The following is an 18,609-nucleotide window of genomic DNA, read 5'->3' as shown; positions in this document are numbered from 1 at the left end:
ATCAAAAGTTTTTTAACAAAAGCATAGTCTCTTAGACTTTAAGTACCTATCTATACTCCGTTTAGTTTAAGATTTGAATTAACGGTCAAATTGTAACACATGTTTCTCGGTATTTTGAACACAAATTGACTATAGATACTTACATGTACCTTTATAAGCGGTATTTATTATATTTTACTACTGAATTTAACACAAATTTTACCGAAGTTTCAAATGTTAAAATAAATGGTGTATACGTCCGTCCATTTCAGACGCAAAAGTATACCTAGGAAAGCCATGAAACAAATGTTCATGTGCCACTTAATAAAAGTAAGCATTGGCATCTCATATTTTACTCAAATAGAATGTATTTTGCGGTTTGCTCATGGAGTATTTTACAATTTTGACACCTTCCAAATAAGGGCATCGCTCCGCTAGCTTAGCAAACTCGCGCTAAGTAAACAAATTGGATATGACACAGATTTCTAGTGTGTGGACAGGTCGTAACTGTCAGGCTTAGATTGAACGCTGAAGTTGAACTCTGAAGGTAGGGTACCTACAACTTTCTGGCAATTTTAAGCCTAAAAAGCAGAGAAGGAAAATGATCAAGGAAGCAAAGGCTACACCACCTTTAATAGTTATTTGTGTCACAAAGGAAGCAAAATGGTGTATTTACGGCGAGGGCGTAAATTGAATCCAGAATGTAGCGAAGGATTCTACAATAGAATCCTGAGTGTAGCAAGGGATTCTAAAGTAGAATCCTAAGCGTAATGAGGGATTCAAGATGAAAATAATTTACCTCCCGAGTGGCTCATACAACTTTTCACACCGAGCATTAATAAACTTGAAAAAAATAATTCTTAATTTTATTAAAGAACAACCAGCATAGAAAATGGCGTGGCTTTACAATTATCAACTTCAAAAAATGACATTTGCAATAAAACACTTAGAAAAGCCTTGAACAGAAAAGTTGCACTTTGCTCCCTCTCGTCAGGGAGGAAAAGTTACTTTTCTGAAGGAGAGGTGTGAAAAAAATATTGATTTTAGGATAGATATACGTAGTTCCTTATGCAATCAGGATCCAATCCACAAATAAGCAATTTTTGATTTCTGCTTTTTCACCTAGATTTTGTGGCAATAAAAGCGAAATTAATAAGTACCTAACTACTTGATAGGAGTTGGCTTTCTATGGGTCAAGTAAGACTAACAATTTTGGCTCCTTTTAGCTCCTACGTTTCCAGTACCAGCCAGCACCAGCAGCTGTTCCTGTGGTCCGACTTCTATAACCGCAAGGAACACCATAGTGTTCCGTTGCTTAATGGAAGACTATAAACTCGGCCTATATACGACTCTCCTGAGCACAGACCTCCTCTCAATATGAGAGGGCTTGGGCTACAGTTCCCACGCGGGCACGCACACCATCTGACCATCCAAAATAAAGCAACAGGTAGACAAAATGATAGAAGATTTACATCACTTATGTATTTAAAATGACTTGATTTAAAGTTTTGATTACTTTGAGAGTTGCAACTTGCTGTTAACGATTCAATGACTGGACGACGTTAGATCAGTTAGTATTGGTGCACCATGACAATGAGTCAGTCATTCATCAGTGATGCAAGGCATCACATCAAACATTACCACCGAAGGTCATCTACCGTTACTTCATCGCGATGATTAAAATCATCCCAGCCTATTTACGTCCCACTGCTGGGCACAGGCCTCCTCTCAGAATGAAAGGGCTTGGGCCGTAGTTCCCACGCGGTTCCAGTGCGGATTGGGAACTTCACACATACCATAGAATTACTTCATAGTTAGGTGTGTTAAGGTTTCCTCACGATGTTTTCCTTCACCGTAAAGCTCGTGGTAAATTTCATATGTAATTTCGCACATGAATTACGAAAAACTCAGAGGTGCGGGCCGGGGTTTGAACCCACGAACCTCTGCTTGAGAGGCGATAGGTCAAACCACTAGGCCACCAAGGTTTTTTGATGATTAAAATACTCCCTAAAAATCTGAAAACAATCAGTTAAGAGTAATCGAAGAACTTAAAGAAGTACAAGTTCGATTAAATTAAATTAAACTCGCATTTATAAGTGCTTTGAGGTGTTTTTTTTTATTTTTTTTCGGGGCTTACCGTAGATCTAGGCATTATATTTATCTCTATCCCGCAAACACTAATGCATATTTTGGGTATAAACTATCTTATGCCCTTATTAGGTCTCAATCTCCATGTATCCCTTTTTACCCGACTGCGAAGAAGGAAGGGTTATTTGTTTGACGCGTATGTATGTAAGTATGTATGTATGTCTATTCCTATGTCCTCTCGTAACTACTCAATGGCTGAACCGATTTTGATAAATGATACGTCATTGGAGTTGTCTCATTGGGTACATGAAATTCTTAAAAAATCAAAATGGCGGATTTTCGGCGCCAAATTGTAAGTTTTAAAAAAATGATTTTTATTCAAACCTATCGAGTGGGGTATCAAATGAAAGCTAATAATTAGCCCATTCTAAAAATATATGGGTTATAACCGTTTTAATATACCTTTTTCACAAAAAGTGGGAAATAAAACAATATTTAAAAAAAAACCCGACTGCCTTAAAAAATACTAAAAAGAAGAAAATAAGTCTAGTGGGCTAGAAATTTGTTAAGTAGCTAACTTAAAGTCCAACAGTCGGGACCCATTTAAATCGTGACGCTTAAAAATTCTTAGGTACCTAATGGGTCCCGACTGTTGAACTTTAAGTTAGCTACTTAACAAAGATCTAGCCCACTAGACTTGTTTTCTTCTTTTTAGTATTTTTTATGAAATCGTGATGAGGTAACAGACCGAATCATTTTGTATGACAATTCAAAGGACTTTTTCACGAAATGGGTCCCAAATTAACGATCGTGACCGTATGTATCTTGGATAAATCTGTTGTCGCTTGTCAAAAATGAATTGATCCAAAATATATCGATCTTATTTCGACTACAATTTCGTAAATAATCCGTGTTGAAAATACAAACTGAAATATAGATGCACAGAAAAAACAGAAAAATAAGACCATCACTGGGAATCGAACCCAGGTCCTCGGCAATCCGTACCGCGTGCTATACCGCTACACCACTGGTTTACGCTGGTTACGCTGGTTTTACGGGATGACCGTAAAAGTAAAAATTTGGAATTGAAATAAAAAATACAAAAAGATTCCAAAAAACCAATCTTAATAATCCGTGTACTCAGTTAACTATACACATTTTACATTTTTAATCAATTCTGTCAAAAATCTTTAAAACTGAGGAAAACGGTGTTATTTTTGTATTTTTTTTTTGCCAGTGTCGTCTGTCGAAGACTTTGGCTTGTAGGGGGGTTTGTTTGTTTTATTTTAAGTTTATAAGATATTAAGGGGCTGTTTCACCATCCATTGATTAGTGTTAACTGGCGGTTAGGTCTAATGCCATCTCTATTTGTTTTGTTCGAATAGACGGAGACGGCATCACATTTAACCGTCGGTTAACGCTAATCAATGGATGGTGAAACAGCCCCTAAATAATACAAATTGTAGAACGGTGTCTTGGAATCTAGGCCATACTACCTGTAGGCGACTTGCCTACATCCTACATCAAGTTCCTTCAAGTAGACCACTGTATACGCAAGTGGGTGTAATGTAGGTAAAGGAATAGTTATGCATACTTTTGCAATCAATAAAACTGGTTAATGTGTTTATGGAATAACTGATCGATGGCGTTATGTTTTGCTAATTATGACAATCTCTCAGTACATTATAAATGCAAACACGGACTCGCGTCACAGAACAAGTAATAGTACAAGTGCCCGCGTGCCCTGATTTACTCCTAACTTTTTTTACAATTAACTGACTAGCAATTTGGCTTATCTCTTGATGGAAAGTAGAGATAGGGCCAAAGGTATCTCGCTGGTTCAGTAACAGCCTGATCAACGATAGTCTTGAAGAATTTTCTATATTTTTTTTTAATACGTGTACCTGCTATATTGTATTGACTTATTTTTTTTAGTTAGTTTTTTTTTACAAGAGCGTAGAAATAATTTATTGCACAAGTATCACAATAAGTAAATAAATAATAACAATTCATTTAAAATAAACGGTTTCAAATGTACGTAGGAGTTTTGTTGTCTTGTCATGTTCTGTCGGTGTGTTTGAGAATGTCCCGAATTCGTGTGATTACCGGTGGCAATAATTAGTAGATACCAACATTTGAAATAGGAGCACTAATACCATGTATTATTAAAATAACATTAAGGGGCTGTTTCACCACCCATTTATTAATTTTATTTGACGGATAAATTTAATCAATGGATGGTGAAACATGGTGCTTGTATTCATTTGTTGAAACATACATTTAATTAGGTAGTTTCCTAATAAAAATAAAAATACTAGGTATTCTATTTGTATGCCGTGGTGGCCTAGTGGTTTGACCTATCACCTCTCAAACAGAGGGTCGTGGGTTCAAACCCTGGCTCGCAACTCTGAGTTTTTCGAAATTCATGTGCGGAATTACATTTGAAATTTACCACGAGCTTTGCGGTGAAGGAAAACATCGTGAGGAAACCTGCACAAACCTGCGAAGCAATTCAATGGTGCGTGTGAAGTTTCCAATCCGCACTGGGCCCGCGTGGGAACTATGGCCCAAGCCCTCTTGTTCTGAGAGGAGGCCTGTGCCCAGCAGTGGGACGTATATAGGCTGGGATGGGATTCTATTTAAGTATTTTACATGTATTATCTTTGTGAATAAAACACAATAATGACTATGCTAAAGTTCAGGCGGGCTCATGACGACACGCCGCGCTAAAAAGTGTTCACGGCGTAACGTCACCCGGAACTTTAAATGGCTATATAATTAATCAAACTCTCTATTGTACAAAATAAGTAAACAAACACAATGAGGGCTATCGCGTATGATTTCGCCACTAGAGGCGCTAGTGTAGCGTGAGGTCTCCGAAATGTCAAATCTCATAGTTTTTGGGTGAGCTACGCCGTACGCGGGTTTATTTATAATTAGAATATTTTTGTGAATATTTTGCAATATCTGAAATTAAATTTGGCAAATATTAATAATATTATATTATAAATTAATAAATAATAATAAGTGCCCAATATTTTGAAATAACTGCTGGGACTAATTGGTATTTTTTAGAATACCGATCTGTCCGTGTTAGTTCTATTACACAGTACTAAGAAAAACCATGAACCAAAGACATTGTTCTTAATGAAACCATTAATTCAACATTGTAGGAAACTACATACCTATTTACATTCAAATGTGGTCATTGAATTTAACATGAAATTTCGTACAAGTCTTAGATTACGTAACCAATTATGGCAATTAGTTAGAAGTTGCATTACTAGAGTAATGAGAATCATGCGAAGTGATTTGGTTGCATTGCATGATGGTTACGAGTACGTGCGTAAGAGCTGATGTAAATGCTCGAGTTACATGACTATTTACTGTTCAAAATAATGAATAAAATCCAAAATAACGTGCGAATTATGCGCTATAGCTTCAGCCAGAACCGTACATACGTCATTTTTACGTCTAATTTTAATACGTAATGTAAAAACTGACGTAACTAGTGAAAGTTGGAACAGAATTGCTGATTTTAGCACCTTTTCATAGCCTACAAAGCTTGGACCATTATCGAAAAGCAAAACCTGCACGTTGATTTTTTAAGCGCCAATTTATGACGGATTTCGTAATTTAATTTAAACATTTTTAGATGTAGATTGGTGACTTTAAACTATTTAAGTTTAAAAGAAGCAAATACCTAGGTAATTTTGTATGAAATTAATATTGTTGTTTGTAATTTGATAACACAATCGGATCTAATTGTACCACACATGCCGCGGGTGGCACGATAAAAGTAATGTTTCTATTGCGATAACAATAACAGATAACGTAAAGTAGGCCGCTCAAATAGAAAAAAAACTATAAAAATGGGGATTTTAGCCGCCTAAATCCTAATACAAACGTATTTTGACAAATTAAAAATAAAAAACTAAATTATAGGTTAACGCCGCGAATTCCGCGAAATTATGTAGGCTGAGAACACACAAGGATCAATATTTACCTCCGCCTTCAGGCAGCATTTGTGACATCCAAATCCAGTTTATGCACTACACTTTATTCACAGGCACATGTCCGCTGCGCTCGCGCCGACTGCGCCCGGCGAGGTTATGCGCACGTTATCAGCCGACGGAGGTCGCCGCTCTAATCTAAATACAGCCATCTCCGACATCTCAGCGCGAACCAAAATCGCTCGTATTACTTTCAGTTTTCATGCGAACATAGGTCCTAAATTTAGAGGCGGCTCGCTACCGAAATAAAAGAGTTTTTACGTGTTTTTCTGCCGGCCGTGCCAGCGCGCGTAACTCGAGATAGGTGCCGTATTAGGCAGGCGCGCGCGCACGCTTTTGGGTATTTAGTTTCGGCGCTGAAATTAGCTGCGCGGGCGACGATGCGCCGGCACCTGCAGCGGCGGACTGCGCCCTTATATGGCACTCGCGCAAGGAAGTCTTGCGCGTTCGCCTCTGCCACTAATGCGTTGACTCATTAGGACAGCGGAAAATTGGGTACAAGTTATTCGCGCGCATAAATATTCGAAAACTCTCCCTCATGAGCGATGACGTTGATAGTTGTGAATTACTTAATTTATAGGCTTTTTTTTTATAAATAAAATAAAACCGTTAAATATTCTTTGAAATTTCACTGTTAATTGTCTATACATTTATGTGGGATTTGTGTGGGGTATTTTTTTATCTGTACACTGCTAAAGAAGTTTCATTCGAACTAAATTATTATTTTGGATTAATTATGTAGTTAAGGAAATGGGTAATAATTATTTATAATATTTTTTTAGGAACTCCACTTCTATTACAAGAACAATATTATTTTTTAATCTTTTCGAATAATATTTACAATGATGTCATTTCCTCTCAGAACAAGAGGGCTTGGCCATAGTTCTCACGCGAGCCCAGTGCGGATTGGGAACTTCAAACCCCCATCCCTACCCACCGCCCTCTTGTTCTGAGACGTATATAGGCTGGGATGGTTGGCATTTACTCATATTAAACGGGTCTCCAGTTTTACGTATTTTATTGTCACGATATGGCTACTTTCCAGCTTTCTTGGAAATAATTAAATTTAGGTCATTACTAGAATTAAAGTACGTCATTTTTTGTTATAATAAGTATAATAATATGAGCAAAACGAGTAGTCCAGTCACCTGCTGGAAACCACCGCCACCCATGGCCACCCATAACGGTTACGGAAAACTACGGCTAAAGTGCAGATCTTTTGAAAAAACCATGTAGGGGTCCAAAATACGAGTCTTATTTTTGATGATCTCTAATTTTACCGGTCCGGAATTATTGACTATGCTAATAAATAATAAAAAATAAAACAAAAACATTTATTTCAGAATCAAGCAGAGTCCATATAATTTTCAAATACACTTATCTTGAATACTCTTACGTCAGATCCTTTATTTGCACTTTACAGCAACCGTGGTGGAAGAGAAGAGATTCTATTCTAAAATCGAGAACGGCAACAAATAAAGTAGGTGTACTTGCCAAATTTCGTATCCATTAATTAAGTACGAAAGCACACACCATAATGTTTTAGACTATCGCGATCATTACTAATTTTATATGTATAATATCAAGCTTCTCTAAAATCAAGGTACCTACGCGGAACAAAACCCGAATTTAAATCATTACGAAAGAACATACACACACACACACATTATTATTTTTATATTAAGAGTGAATTAAAGTACTTTATAATAAAAGTGGTATTTAATTCTCAAACCTCATAAAAACTTGGACTAAGGAGTCGATGTTTTAATGATTTGCAGTCATAGCTTTTTGCAGAAAAATATGAACATCACAGAAAACAATTCCTCGTCTGGTTTATAAATAAAGAATGAAAAAAAATTAGTATGTGTTGTGGTACAGTTGAGTTGATGTAAATCAACGTTTTATCGACATAATTGATTTATGACGTGCAAAAAAAATCCACCTTAGGATGGTAGACCACTTATTCCCCCAACTGTACTAGTATGGTTCCCCGAGTACTGCCTTTTCGCAACGTAACGTTTGGCAACCTGTTTCATTTCGCAACTTTTCATTTCGCAAACTCTAACCCCCTTATTCATAAACGACAATCAAACTATTTTAGTTAAATGCCGCTAAAATTCGTTTGTCCTTATCTGTCACTTCGACATTTGTATTTGTTAGAAAGGGACAAAGCATTTGTTAGTTAACATAGGCTTGTTAAGTTTTATGAATAAGGGGTAACACTGTAAATATTTCAGGATTTATTTCAGGGCCATCGCGTAGAAACCTTTAGGTTAGGTTAGGTTATTTTTATAAAAATCCTGAAATATTTTACAGTTTCAGAAATATTAAACAGTTGGGAAATGAAAAGTTGCGTAATGAAACTGGTTGCCAAACGTTATTCGCCGAAACATTAGTAAACGTACGTATTAACAGTAGTAATACGGTTGACTGTACACGCCCTGCGTCGTAATTAGCAACATCCTCGAACTGCTATCTCAGACCACCGGCCTATCTCGAGCTATCTCAACGGACAAGATTAAGTCAATGCGCTTAAATTGCAACTGCTTTATGCAAATTCTTGATAGCGAATAGGTGTCAATCGTAGTGGTTAAGGTACTACAGTAGGCTAGGAAGATTTGTTTAGAATATTTTCCTTGTGACATATTTCCCTGCAAGCAATTCTTATAGGGCTGTACATTGGAGAGGAACGAGGCAGCGACAGCGAAGCGGAGCGAAGTGGTAATGCCGAGCGAAGTTGCGGACTGTGTCTGTCCATATGCGTTAGATAACGGAGCGAAGCAAAAAAATAATGCGGAGTGGAGGTGCGGAAGAGAAAGAAGAGAAAGTAATGCGGAGTGAACTTGCCGACTGTTTTTTCATTCGCAGAGCTTCCCCGATTTCCTGCTCCTGCTCTGCTTCCCGGTTTTTATAATTTTTGAACACGTTCACGGGCACAGAACCTTTATGTAAATTTCTTGATATGGCACAAGAAAATCTCATAAAATATAAATAAAAATGAATCGTAAAATGTGTTGGTAAGCGCAAAACTCGGGAACGGCTGGACCGATTTCGCTAATTCCTTTTTTGTTGCGTTTGTTATTATCAAGAGACGGTTTTTATGAAAGAAAAATTACAACGGGGCGAAGCCGCGGGAAACAGCTAGTTCAAAAATAAATTACGTCCTTGGACGGACTGCCACAATGTGCTTTGGGAGCAGCTGTTCCGCCGTGGAATCGCATGCAAATATATGTACTTGCCTTCTACACAAATCCTCCTACTATGGAAAAAAAGAAAGAAGTAAAATAAATAAAAATCAAACAGCTAGTTGATTATAAATGTTATTATACCTTTAAATATGATTTTATTACAATATCGTAAAAAGTGTTGCTAAGTGCAAAACTCGGGAACGGCAGGACCGATTTCGCTAATTCTTTATTTGTTGTGTTCGTTATTGTCAGGAGAAGGTTTTTATGGTAGAAAATTTAGAAAAATTACAACGGGGGCGAAGCCCCGGGAAACAGCTAGTTGTTAATAAATTTGTGCAAGCGCATTATTTCCGCACAGTTAATTGCATTGCTGTCATGCCTCCGTAGATATTTTTCATCACACTTGCTCGTAAACAGTGTCGTAACATGCAGGCTACCTTGGTTGCAACCCCCCCATATAAAACCCTCGACCTTAATGTGCTTGTCATGAAACCCAAGGACGGTCAATGAGTCGGTGCCCGTACTGATGGCCCTGCGCGCGCTGCTGCAGGACTACATGGACCACATGCACACGCACGTTGCGGCGCATACCGAGGGAGGTAGAGGGTGACGTTGCCAAGAGCACAGCCTAAGGTATCGCCAATATTTGGAACAATTATATTTTTTCTTTTACAAATATAAATTTTACTTGCAAATGTGATGAAAAACATTGTATGTCGCACGGGCGGTACTATAATTACGAACATCGACTCATTAAAGCCCTCAGTCTTCGACTTCGGGCTTCTAATAGACTCTCGTTCGTGATTCCTTATTTACCGCCCTTAAGACACAATGTACTATTTCGTACTGTATTTATTATTTAGATACAATTAATTACTGTTACAACACAAAATAATCAGATGTTTGTGCATTCGTGTGTATGATGGCTACGTGTTCCTCTTATCCCTGGGAGATTTTAACGAGTATTATTCGGAACAGTGGCAGAATAATTACATAAAAGAAAGGCAAAGAAAACAGTGTTATTGTTCACGAAACGGACCCACCTCAGCATAATGCCGGCCCAAGAGCTGGCGCTGGTCTTCCGGTGGGACCGTGAGTCCGTCATTACACTATGGCACACGGCTACAGCCGTAACGTCCACAGACGTGCTGCGTCACAACAAACGTCATGTCCCTAATGTGTGTAGTGCAATAGGGTTCGCGTTACCCTGTAGCTTTTGCTGTGGCATGGGCACTACGGATCTTTGTGATTTGCCTAAAGGGGCGCAAGGTAAATACCTGCTTCCATATAAGCCCTATGAACAGTTCACGGCTGTGGACGGAACAGCCCTTATGTCACAGCAAAAATCACCGGCCACAGACGTGGTGCTGAATCACGAGGGTTTTTATTTACGTCTGGACGGACTGTCCGTGAAAGTGTCAACTCCTTACTCGTATCCACTGAAGAACGGTGGACATTTTATGCAATTCTATTGGTGGAATTTTATCTCCCTCACCGCTCCACTGCCTCGCTCTGCTCTAGCGCATAATAGTAGTTATCGTCATCACCATCAGCCTACAGCAGTCCACTGCTGGACATAGGCCTCTTCCATGGCGCGCCACAATACTCTGTCTTGAGCCCCTCGCATCCATCTGCCGCCAGCGACCCTCCTAAGTTCAGACCCTCAGGACGCCCTATTACGTTTCCCCGTACGCAGTCTCCATTCGAGGACTCGTCTGCTCCACCGTTCATCGACGTGATAGCACAAAGTAGTACTTTGACTTTGGGAAGATTCCCTGCATGAGTGCGAGCCTGCTGCGCCTTATCCGCTGCAGCGCTGCAGCCGGCCCCGCCCACGCTGCGCCCGCGCCGCCCGCGACGCTTTTACCGCTGACACGCTTCCATTTATTACACATTGACTACTTTGACTGCTCTATTTTGTAACATAGACTGTTGAGTACCTATTATATACATAGGGGCTGTTTCACCACCACATTGATTAATTTTAACAGACGGATTAATGTGATTAAGTCTCCGAGAAATTTGTTCGAATAGACGGAGACGGCTACACATTAACTTCAGGAAATTATCGATGGTGGTGAAACAGCCCCTTAGTTTATCAAAAACTTGTGGCTATTTAAGTTATAAAAAAATATATTTGTAATGAAATTAAATTATCTTTTGGTGTTTCTTGAAAGTTTTTTTTTTTTTACTGAAACTGGTGACCCACGGCCTTTCAAGCAGTGATCGTGAGTTTTAATTCGGGCTCGCACCTTTGAATTTTTCGAAATTCATATGCGAAATTTGGATAATTATAAATAAATAAAATGTAAAATTGCTATGGGTGTACTTACCGGATACAACATTCAGATCTACTATTTCATTTGTCAAGAGACATTGTATATCTAGGCGTATTATAAAGTTAATGCATATATATATCATGGACAGGGATATTTGGAAATAATTCCGATCCGCATTAGCGATCCTTTAAATAACAACCTACTGTGTTAAAATCAAAGTTGTGTTAAATAAGGTGTGAGTGTACCTAACTTTAAAAAAAAATACTCGTTGAGTTTTCTTGCCGGATTGCTCTCAACCAGTTAGGTTTTTCAGAACTGGTGGTAGATTTTTTTGACATTCATAAGTGCTTGTTTATAGCCTAAATTGAATAAAGATATTTTGACTTTGACTTCGACTTTGACTTTGACCTACCTACTTAATTGTGCGAAACTACATTTATAATTATATACCATAAGCATTACGGTGAAGGAAATCATCGTGAGGAAACTTCATGTGTGTGAAGTTCCCAATCCACACCGGGACTACCTACGCTTCTCGCTGGCTCGACTAATTGAAACACCATCAGAACACGCTCACACATCCTAGCCTAATTGATTCAAATCGATCCTTATTCCATCCAAATATGGAAAGTAAAGTGTCGAAAATTATAAACTAAACTAAGTATATACCTACAATTACCTGAATGATATGCGCAGTGACAGAGCACGTGGCCGCCCCCGCCCCGCACCCACTCCCCCGCGCTCTCCGACGACACGCTTCTTTTAGTTGTACCTTTTTTTTTGCCTAAATACTTTTTGCCTATTTTCATTTTACCTTATTAGTTATTTTACAAGTTACAAGCTTTTATTTTTTTAGTTTCACCTGTCCCGTTGTCTCTCTGTCTGTGTGTCTGTAATAAAATCTTGCAAGTTAAATTTCAACAACTTCCAGTAGTTGTATTGACTTGAAATTTGGTATACTTGTGTAGATTGCGTGACAATACAACAATCTGGTAGTGACATCCTTGTAGTCCGACCAGGATCGTCTCCACAGGACGGAACTCTTCAACGGTTAAAATAGCATCGACTTGAAATTTGTTACGCAAATATAGTTTGGGTGACATAATACAAGTACAGACAACAAAAAGTACAAACAGCAAAAAAAAACTGGTATTATAACCATTATTATTGTATTTTTACCATAAACTTATTAGATAAACTAATATTAGGTACTTAACCCTAACCCAATGGCCCATTTTACCTAATATTCATTTTAGTGAAAATCATTTTGTATACAACTTTACATAATTTTGTTTCGTCTAATTTTATTTTCCCCCGTGTGGTGTCGGGTTAGAATTACACCTCTCCATTTCTTCCGTGGATGTGGTAAGAGACGACTGAGGATATAGGTTAAGGTATACCGTAGGCGACAGGCTTAGCAAACCTTGTACCGTTTTTGGTCAAACTTGAAATTCGGTATGCAAATGTAGTTTGGGTGACAATGGAAGTTCAGTCAACAAAAAGTACAGTCAGCAAAAAAGTTTTTATTAAAAATTAAATTTTTACCAAAAACTTATTTGAAAATAATCCTTCCATCTCCATCGGTATCTATTGGCCACTTAGGATCTTAGTGTAAGGTTATGGTATCCGTCCATCGGGTTGATCGACCACGTGCCCGATGACTTCTTAGTTATAAATAATCCATCAAGTGACATTAGGCAGTGAAGCGGTCATGAGAGGACAATAGTTTTTGCGGTAGTCGCGTGGGTTATGTATTTGGTCGTGCATGCTTCTTCACTATAATTGGTCGACCTACGTGCCGTCGGTACACTGGGCTGAGTAATTTCCATGTTGTTATCATCTACTTATAACATATTATTTTAGCATGTTTTATCCTAAAAGAGTAACAGAACACACACATACACTCACATACTTTTGATTTTATATGATGCCCAACTCTAGTTCGTTCGTCTAGGAATATCATCAATTAGGTCCCATAAGCACCAAATCAGGATCTGATGATTGGATCTTAAGGAAATCGAGGGAACTCTTCAAATGTTGTAGAGACACCTATAGTAAATTGAATATAATATTTTAGTAGTACCTACCTCGTGCATTTGCTCTTGAAAATCATCATTTGGTGAAGTGGAACTGATGATGAAGACCACAGTTGACCATCGGAGTTACTACTCAATGACAAGTATTTCAAGGGTTAAATTTTAATTACTTTGACACATTTGCTAAGCAATTTATGCTCCTCGTAATGCATATGGTAAAACGGGTGGTGAAGCACCAGGACTCTTCAATAATGAACGTCTCTACATCGGAAAAAGCAATCTTTCGTAAAAGGTGACGAGCAGTTGAAATTAAACTATTATATCTTAGATTACTTACACTAAAAAGTGTGAAAAAAAATATAACAAAAAATTGAACCGACTACAAAAAAAAAAGAAAATAATTTTCTACCAGTTTGAAGTCGGTCGGTGCCTCAGCAAGAGCCAGCAGGAGCTCACCACGAGCCAGCAGGAGAGAGATCGAGCGAGTCGAGCGAGCAGCGGTTCAATTTTTGTTATAAAAAATTATAATATAAATACTTAGGACAAACGCGTAGGATTTGTATGATATACTAGCCGCACTGTATATCTACCTCACTGTACACACACAGTACAAACGGTATGATAGATCTGTTCACTGACTTCAAGACGACACTTAACATCCTCGTGAATGGCGCTCCTTAAACGGCGTCTCTTTAGTTAACGACCGCTATGTTTGGCTGCAAAACATCTTATTTTAGGTCTTAGGCCTTAGTTTAAATCTTGTTTGGTTCCCTATAGGTGCAAGTTTAGATTTAAACCTATATTATACTTGCAAGAAAAACTGCTGAGTGGTCCATCTGACAGCTCGCCCTCTCTCCGGTAAGCTGTAAAAGGCGTCTGAGGCTAACAGCAACAGTCCGTCCGAAAAAAAAGCAAGAAAAATCGTGTAAGTTGTAGGTAAGTATTATAAATTTGGCGTTCGTTCCACCTGGTGGTAGGCCTGCCAGGACTCCGGTCTCCAATCATGATCGTCACTCAAGATTGTTTCTCTTCCAATGGTTATCTGGCCCTTTAATACCAAAGAACTACGAAGTGCAAAATTCAAACCGTCTTTTGCCGTCCCGCTGGCGCTTAAGTTATTCAAAACGAGACTGAGAGGGACGGTAGATACGAACTTCGATTTTCAAGTGATATGGGCAGCACATTGCGATTACAACTTACACATTCACCCAACTGAGATCAAAAATATTACATTATAAATAACAAAGAAAAAATCGAATATGTATCATTAGACTTAAAGTGAAAACTAAACTATAACTAGAAATGGCCCGTAGCATAATGTGTCCAAAAGGATCTTGGGTGGGTCCCTGGCGCACATAGACTTTTAAAAGATGTATAAGCGCCTGGTTTACACAACTATATAGAGACAAAGGGCCGGCAGCTATTTATATCTTTCAAAGAATCAGCTAGATATACAACGAGGAAACACTACCAACCTTTTAGGCCACGAGGGTTATTTCTAGATGTATATACAAGAATTGCTCGTTTAAAGGTATTAGATCGTTACTTGCTGTTACTTAATAGGTAAGTCTGATCTTTACCTAGTTGACAAACTATGGTCTGGATCTTGCTATAATTCAATTTTAACAGATACAAGACCAAATTGAAAGCTCAAATCGCTTCGCTTGCCAAAAAGGGAAACTATTTATGGTACTTCCGGTTTGGAATGACAATGTGGGCGTCGAATCCACAGACATGTGAATCAAAAGATATTGGGACCGTGCCAGTCGATATAAATGTCGTTTAATAAATTACAACATCATAAAATCGTCGATTATTGTAATGGAGGAGATTGGTGGTTATGGGTATTGTTTGATAGGAGACTAGCTTGCGGCTTTGGTTTGAAAATTCGGAAAATCCCATGCTTGTTTACATTTTAAGGGGCGTTTCGCATTTCTCACGTCACTCAAATTGATGACACGGTTCCTAAGAACAGATCTTTGTATGTCTTATAGTTTCAGACTTCCATATACGGTCGGTTCCCTAAACTTATGTATCCACAAATTTATTTATAAAGTCCGCCAGTTTCCAAAAAAGTTACCTCAACAACGCGAGACCTACGCAGATATTGACTAAAACAATCCCAGCAGCAGTCTCCAAACCAATTTAGTTATAACAATCTGATCATACCTAAAGAGGGTCGCGATAAATTGTCGACATTTTAGTCGACTGCGAGATATTTCCTTATGCCCTAAGTTAGGGTTGGACGTAGTCGACGGAACTATCAATACAGTACGTGGCCCAGAACCGGGGATAATATTGAAAACAGAGGCTCTGTAGGGCACCGGTAATTCGACCATCATGGTCCCACTTACCTAATTAAAATCAAAACTTAACTTTTGTTTTTTTTTCTAACAAAATTAATCGTAATTTCAATGTACGCCATCCTATAAATAAAAATAGCAAACATTTTGCTTTACATTGCTTCTTCGAAATAAAGTTTAAAGTGTAATAAAAAAACTAATTATTTTTAAAAGTCGCTGAACTAATGTTGTTCAGTTTGACGAGTACGATCTATGTTTTAATTATTTGCTCGTGTTACAGGCCACACCCGGTGTTATTGCAGTAAGTACTTAGTCCAATAAAATCATCAATGCATGGAATCAATTTTCATTTGGTACTTATGTCGTTGTTCGGTGTTGTTAAAATCATGATTTACTCAATAATTATTAATCTTATTCTTAATTTCAAAAAGATAAAACATTGCAACTAATCTAAAGTATATTTTTACCTAACACTATTATTGCTTTAGCCGGCCAAGAAGTCGCGCACCGAGAGCTCCGTACAAAAATTGTAGGTTATACTACCTATTATAATATCACTGGATGTTGCCACTGGGCAACAAAGCCCTGCTCCTAAGCAAAATGCAGTGCAATGCAGTGTAGTGTGGGGTTACTTTACTTACTGACATAGACAGAGAGATAATATAAAAAATATAACATAAATAAATAAATATCATGGGTCACTTGACACCAATTGACCTAGTTCCAAACTAAGCAAAGCTTGAACTAGGCAACGGCACTAGGCAACGGATAAACATACTTAAGTATATAGATTAAATACATACTTAAATACCCGTTTATCCGTTGTTTAGTATCCATAACACAAGCTTTGCTAAGCTTACTTTGGGACTAGGTCAATTGGTGTGAATTGTCCCGTGATATTTATTTTTGTTTTTTATTTTTAAATATACATATTAAACATCCAAAACCCGAGAACAAACATTCGTATTATCCATACAAATATCTGCCCTGACCGGGATTCGAACCCGGTACCTCAAGCTTCGTAGTCAGGTTCTCTAACTAACCACTTGGCCATCCGGTCGTCATACGGAAGTACCCTATATGTTTGATTCCCCGGAAATTTGTATGGAAGCACCTTTTTATGACTGTTTCTTTTAATTTCGTTGCCTTAAAAGTCTTTTTTTTTTTTAATGATCCAAGGAGTAGCAGATCTGAGTAGGTATTTGATATTAATACCAGCTTGATACTGAGACGCGCCGCGTTACTGAGAGAAAGGGTAGTGGCTGAATGACTTTAAAAATCTCTTTTCCCGTCGCACTCTACCACAGAATAAAACAGTATCAATCATCTAATGACAACCATTATCGACACGACGCATCATTATTATTATAAAACATCGATGTTATCAGCGCATCACTAACCGACGGCCATTTTGCCCATTTTGCGCGTGCGCATTGTCCGCCGGTTATGGTTTATGGCCGCCATCTTCGGTGATCGGTTACTCATTGTTATTTTTGGCGCGAAATCGCATTACCGGGATTCAGACTTTGTTTTACGCAATTAGTATAATGAGATGTCCTCACTGAGGTGTCAGAAAGCGTGTTCTGTAGATTCTTAAACGACCTTTGAAGTTTTTAGGGTTCTGGAGCCAAAATGGGAAAAACGCCCAACCAGCAAAATCCCTCTTACAACCATCTCAAGACTATAAATTTTCACTCTAATATTGGTTTTATATCATCGTATATGCCTGGATTTGGGCACAAATTATAAGCGTATTTATTTTAACATCGTCCTAATATCAGTCTTATTGAATACTGTTCGCATTTACAATAATCTTTACAAAACTAATTTAAGCTGCCTTAGGCTAATATCGCTTTTACGTAAGTATTTTGTAAGCCTGCATAGGCTTATATTGTCCAACGTTAGAATCTTGTGAGCCTAAACAAGCTTATTTTGATTTTATGTACGACCACACGAAATTTTGAACATTCCGCGTGCATTATGCTCGGTGAGTGAACTGCAGCGTGCAGAATAAAATATTGTAGTGACAAACTGAATGCAAGTATAATAATAGTAGTAATATTAATAACGTGCATGTTATCATTGGTGGTTCTTTATGTTGCGCGGTAAGTATTTACGTTGGAACATATTATTTACTGTAAAGTAGACCCTGTTTACGCTTCAAATTTCATGCGCCCACTCAAATAATAATTAAAATAGTATTTTCTATCCTCGTATATTTTTTTTATTTCTATAATTGTAGTGAAAATGATGCCATTGTTATAGTTGCACTTTTCCAGCGCACTATTAGACTATTGTAAGATCAATTTACTCTAATATTAGCATTCTGATACCAATGGTACGGCCATGTTGAATTAATTTAGGGTTCCTTGCTTTACCTACATAAAACATGAACTGTTTAACCTTTACCTGATTTTATCCTAACCTGATCCTTGACTTTATAAAAAGAAATATACTAAAAAGTTTTTACTTTTTATTTAAGTGACAACGTTGGTGATGTAATGGCTGAATATATGGATTTAGACCATTACTTGACCAAGAAAGACTTCCGTATGTTAAAGAATTTAACATGACCTTGGAAAGAAACTCATTTCTTGTTGAGTGAAACGTGTCACGGATGCGGCCATTACAATAACGTTTTTTTTTCAGTTCCTATCTTAGTAGTGACAGTAAATCCTTTTTCAGCTGATTTATTTCACTAACAAAAGCCCGGATAAGCATCT

The 18,609-nt window shown here is 37.9% G+C and overlaps 1 protein-coding gene across 2 annotated transcripts in view; it reads right to left on the bottom strand.

Moving 5' to 3' along the window:
• The window catches only part of LOC141438906 (uncharacterized), a 44,659-nt gene that overhangs the window by 12,505 nt on the left and 13,545 nt on the right, over positions 1 to 18,609 (bottom strand). The window contains exon 1 of one of the 2 annotated variants that reach the window (XM_074102959.1): positions 6,074 to 6,492. The exons of the other annotated variant lie outside the window; for it this stretch is intronic. Within the exon in view, the coding sequence (XP_073959060.1) occupies positions 6,074 to 6,101 (28 nt within the window). The 5' untranslated portion in view covers positions 6,102 to 6,492. Of the gene's footprint in view, positions 1 to 6,073; positions 6,493 to 18,609 lie in introns of those variants that run through there. 2 annotated transcript variants of the gene reach the window in all.

The sequence above is a fragment of the Choristoneura fumiferana genome, chromosome 20, assembly GCF_025370935.1.
Source record: "Choristoneura fumiferana chromosome 20, NRCan_CFum_1, whole genome shotgun sequence".
Classification (NCBI taxonomy): Eukaryota; Metazoa; Arthropoda; class Insecta; order Lepidoptera; family Tortricidae; genus Choristoneura; species Choristoneura fumiferana.
This window is presented reverse-complemented; position numbering and strand designations above follow the sequence as displayed.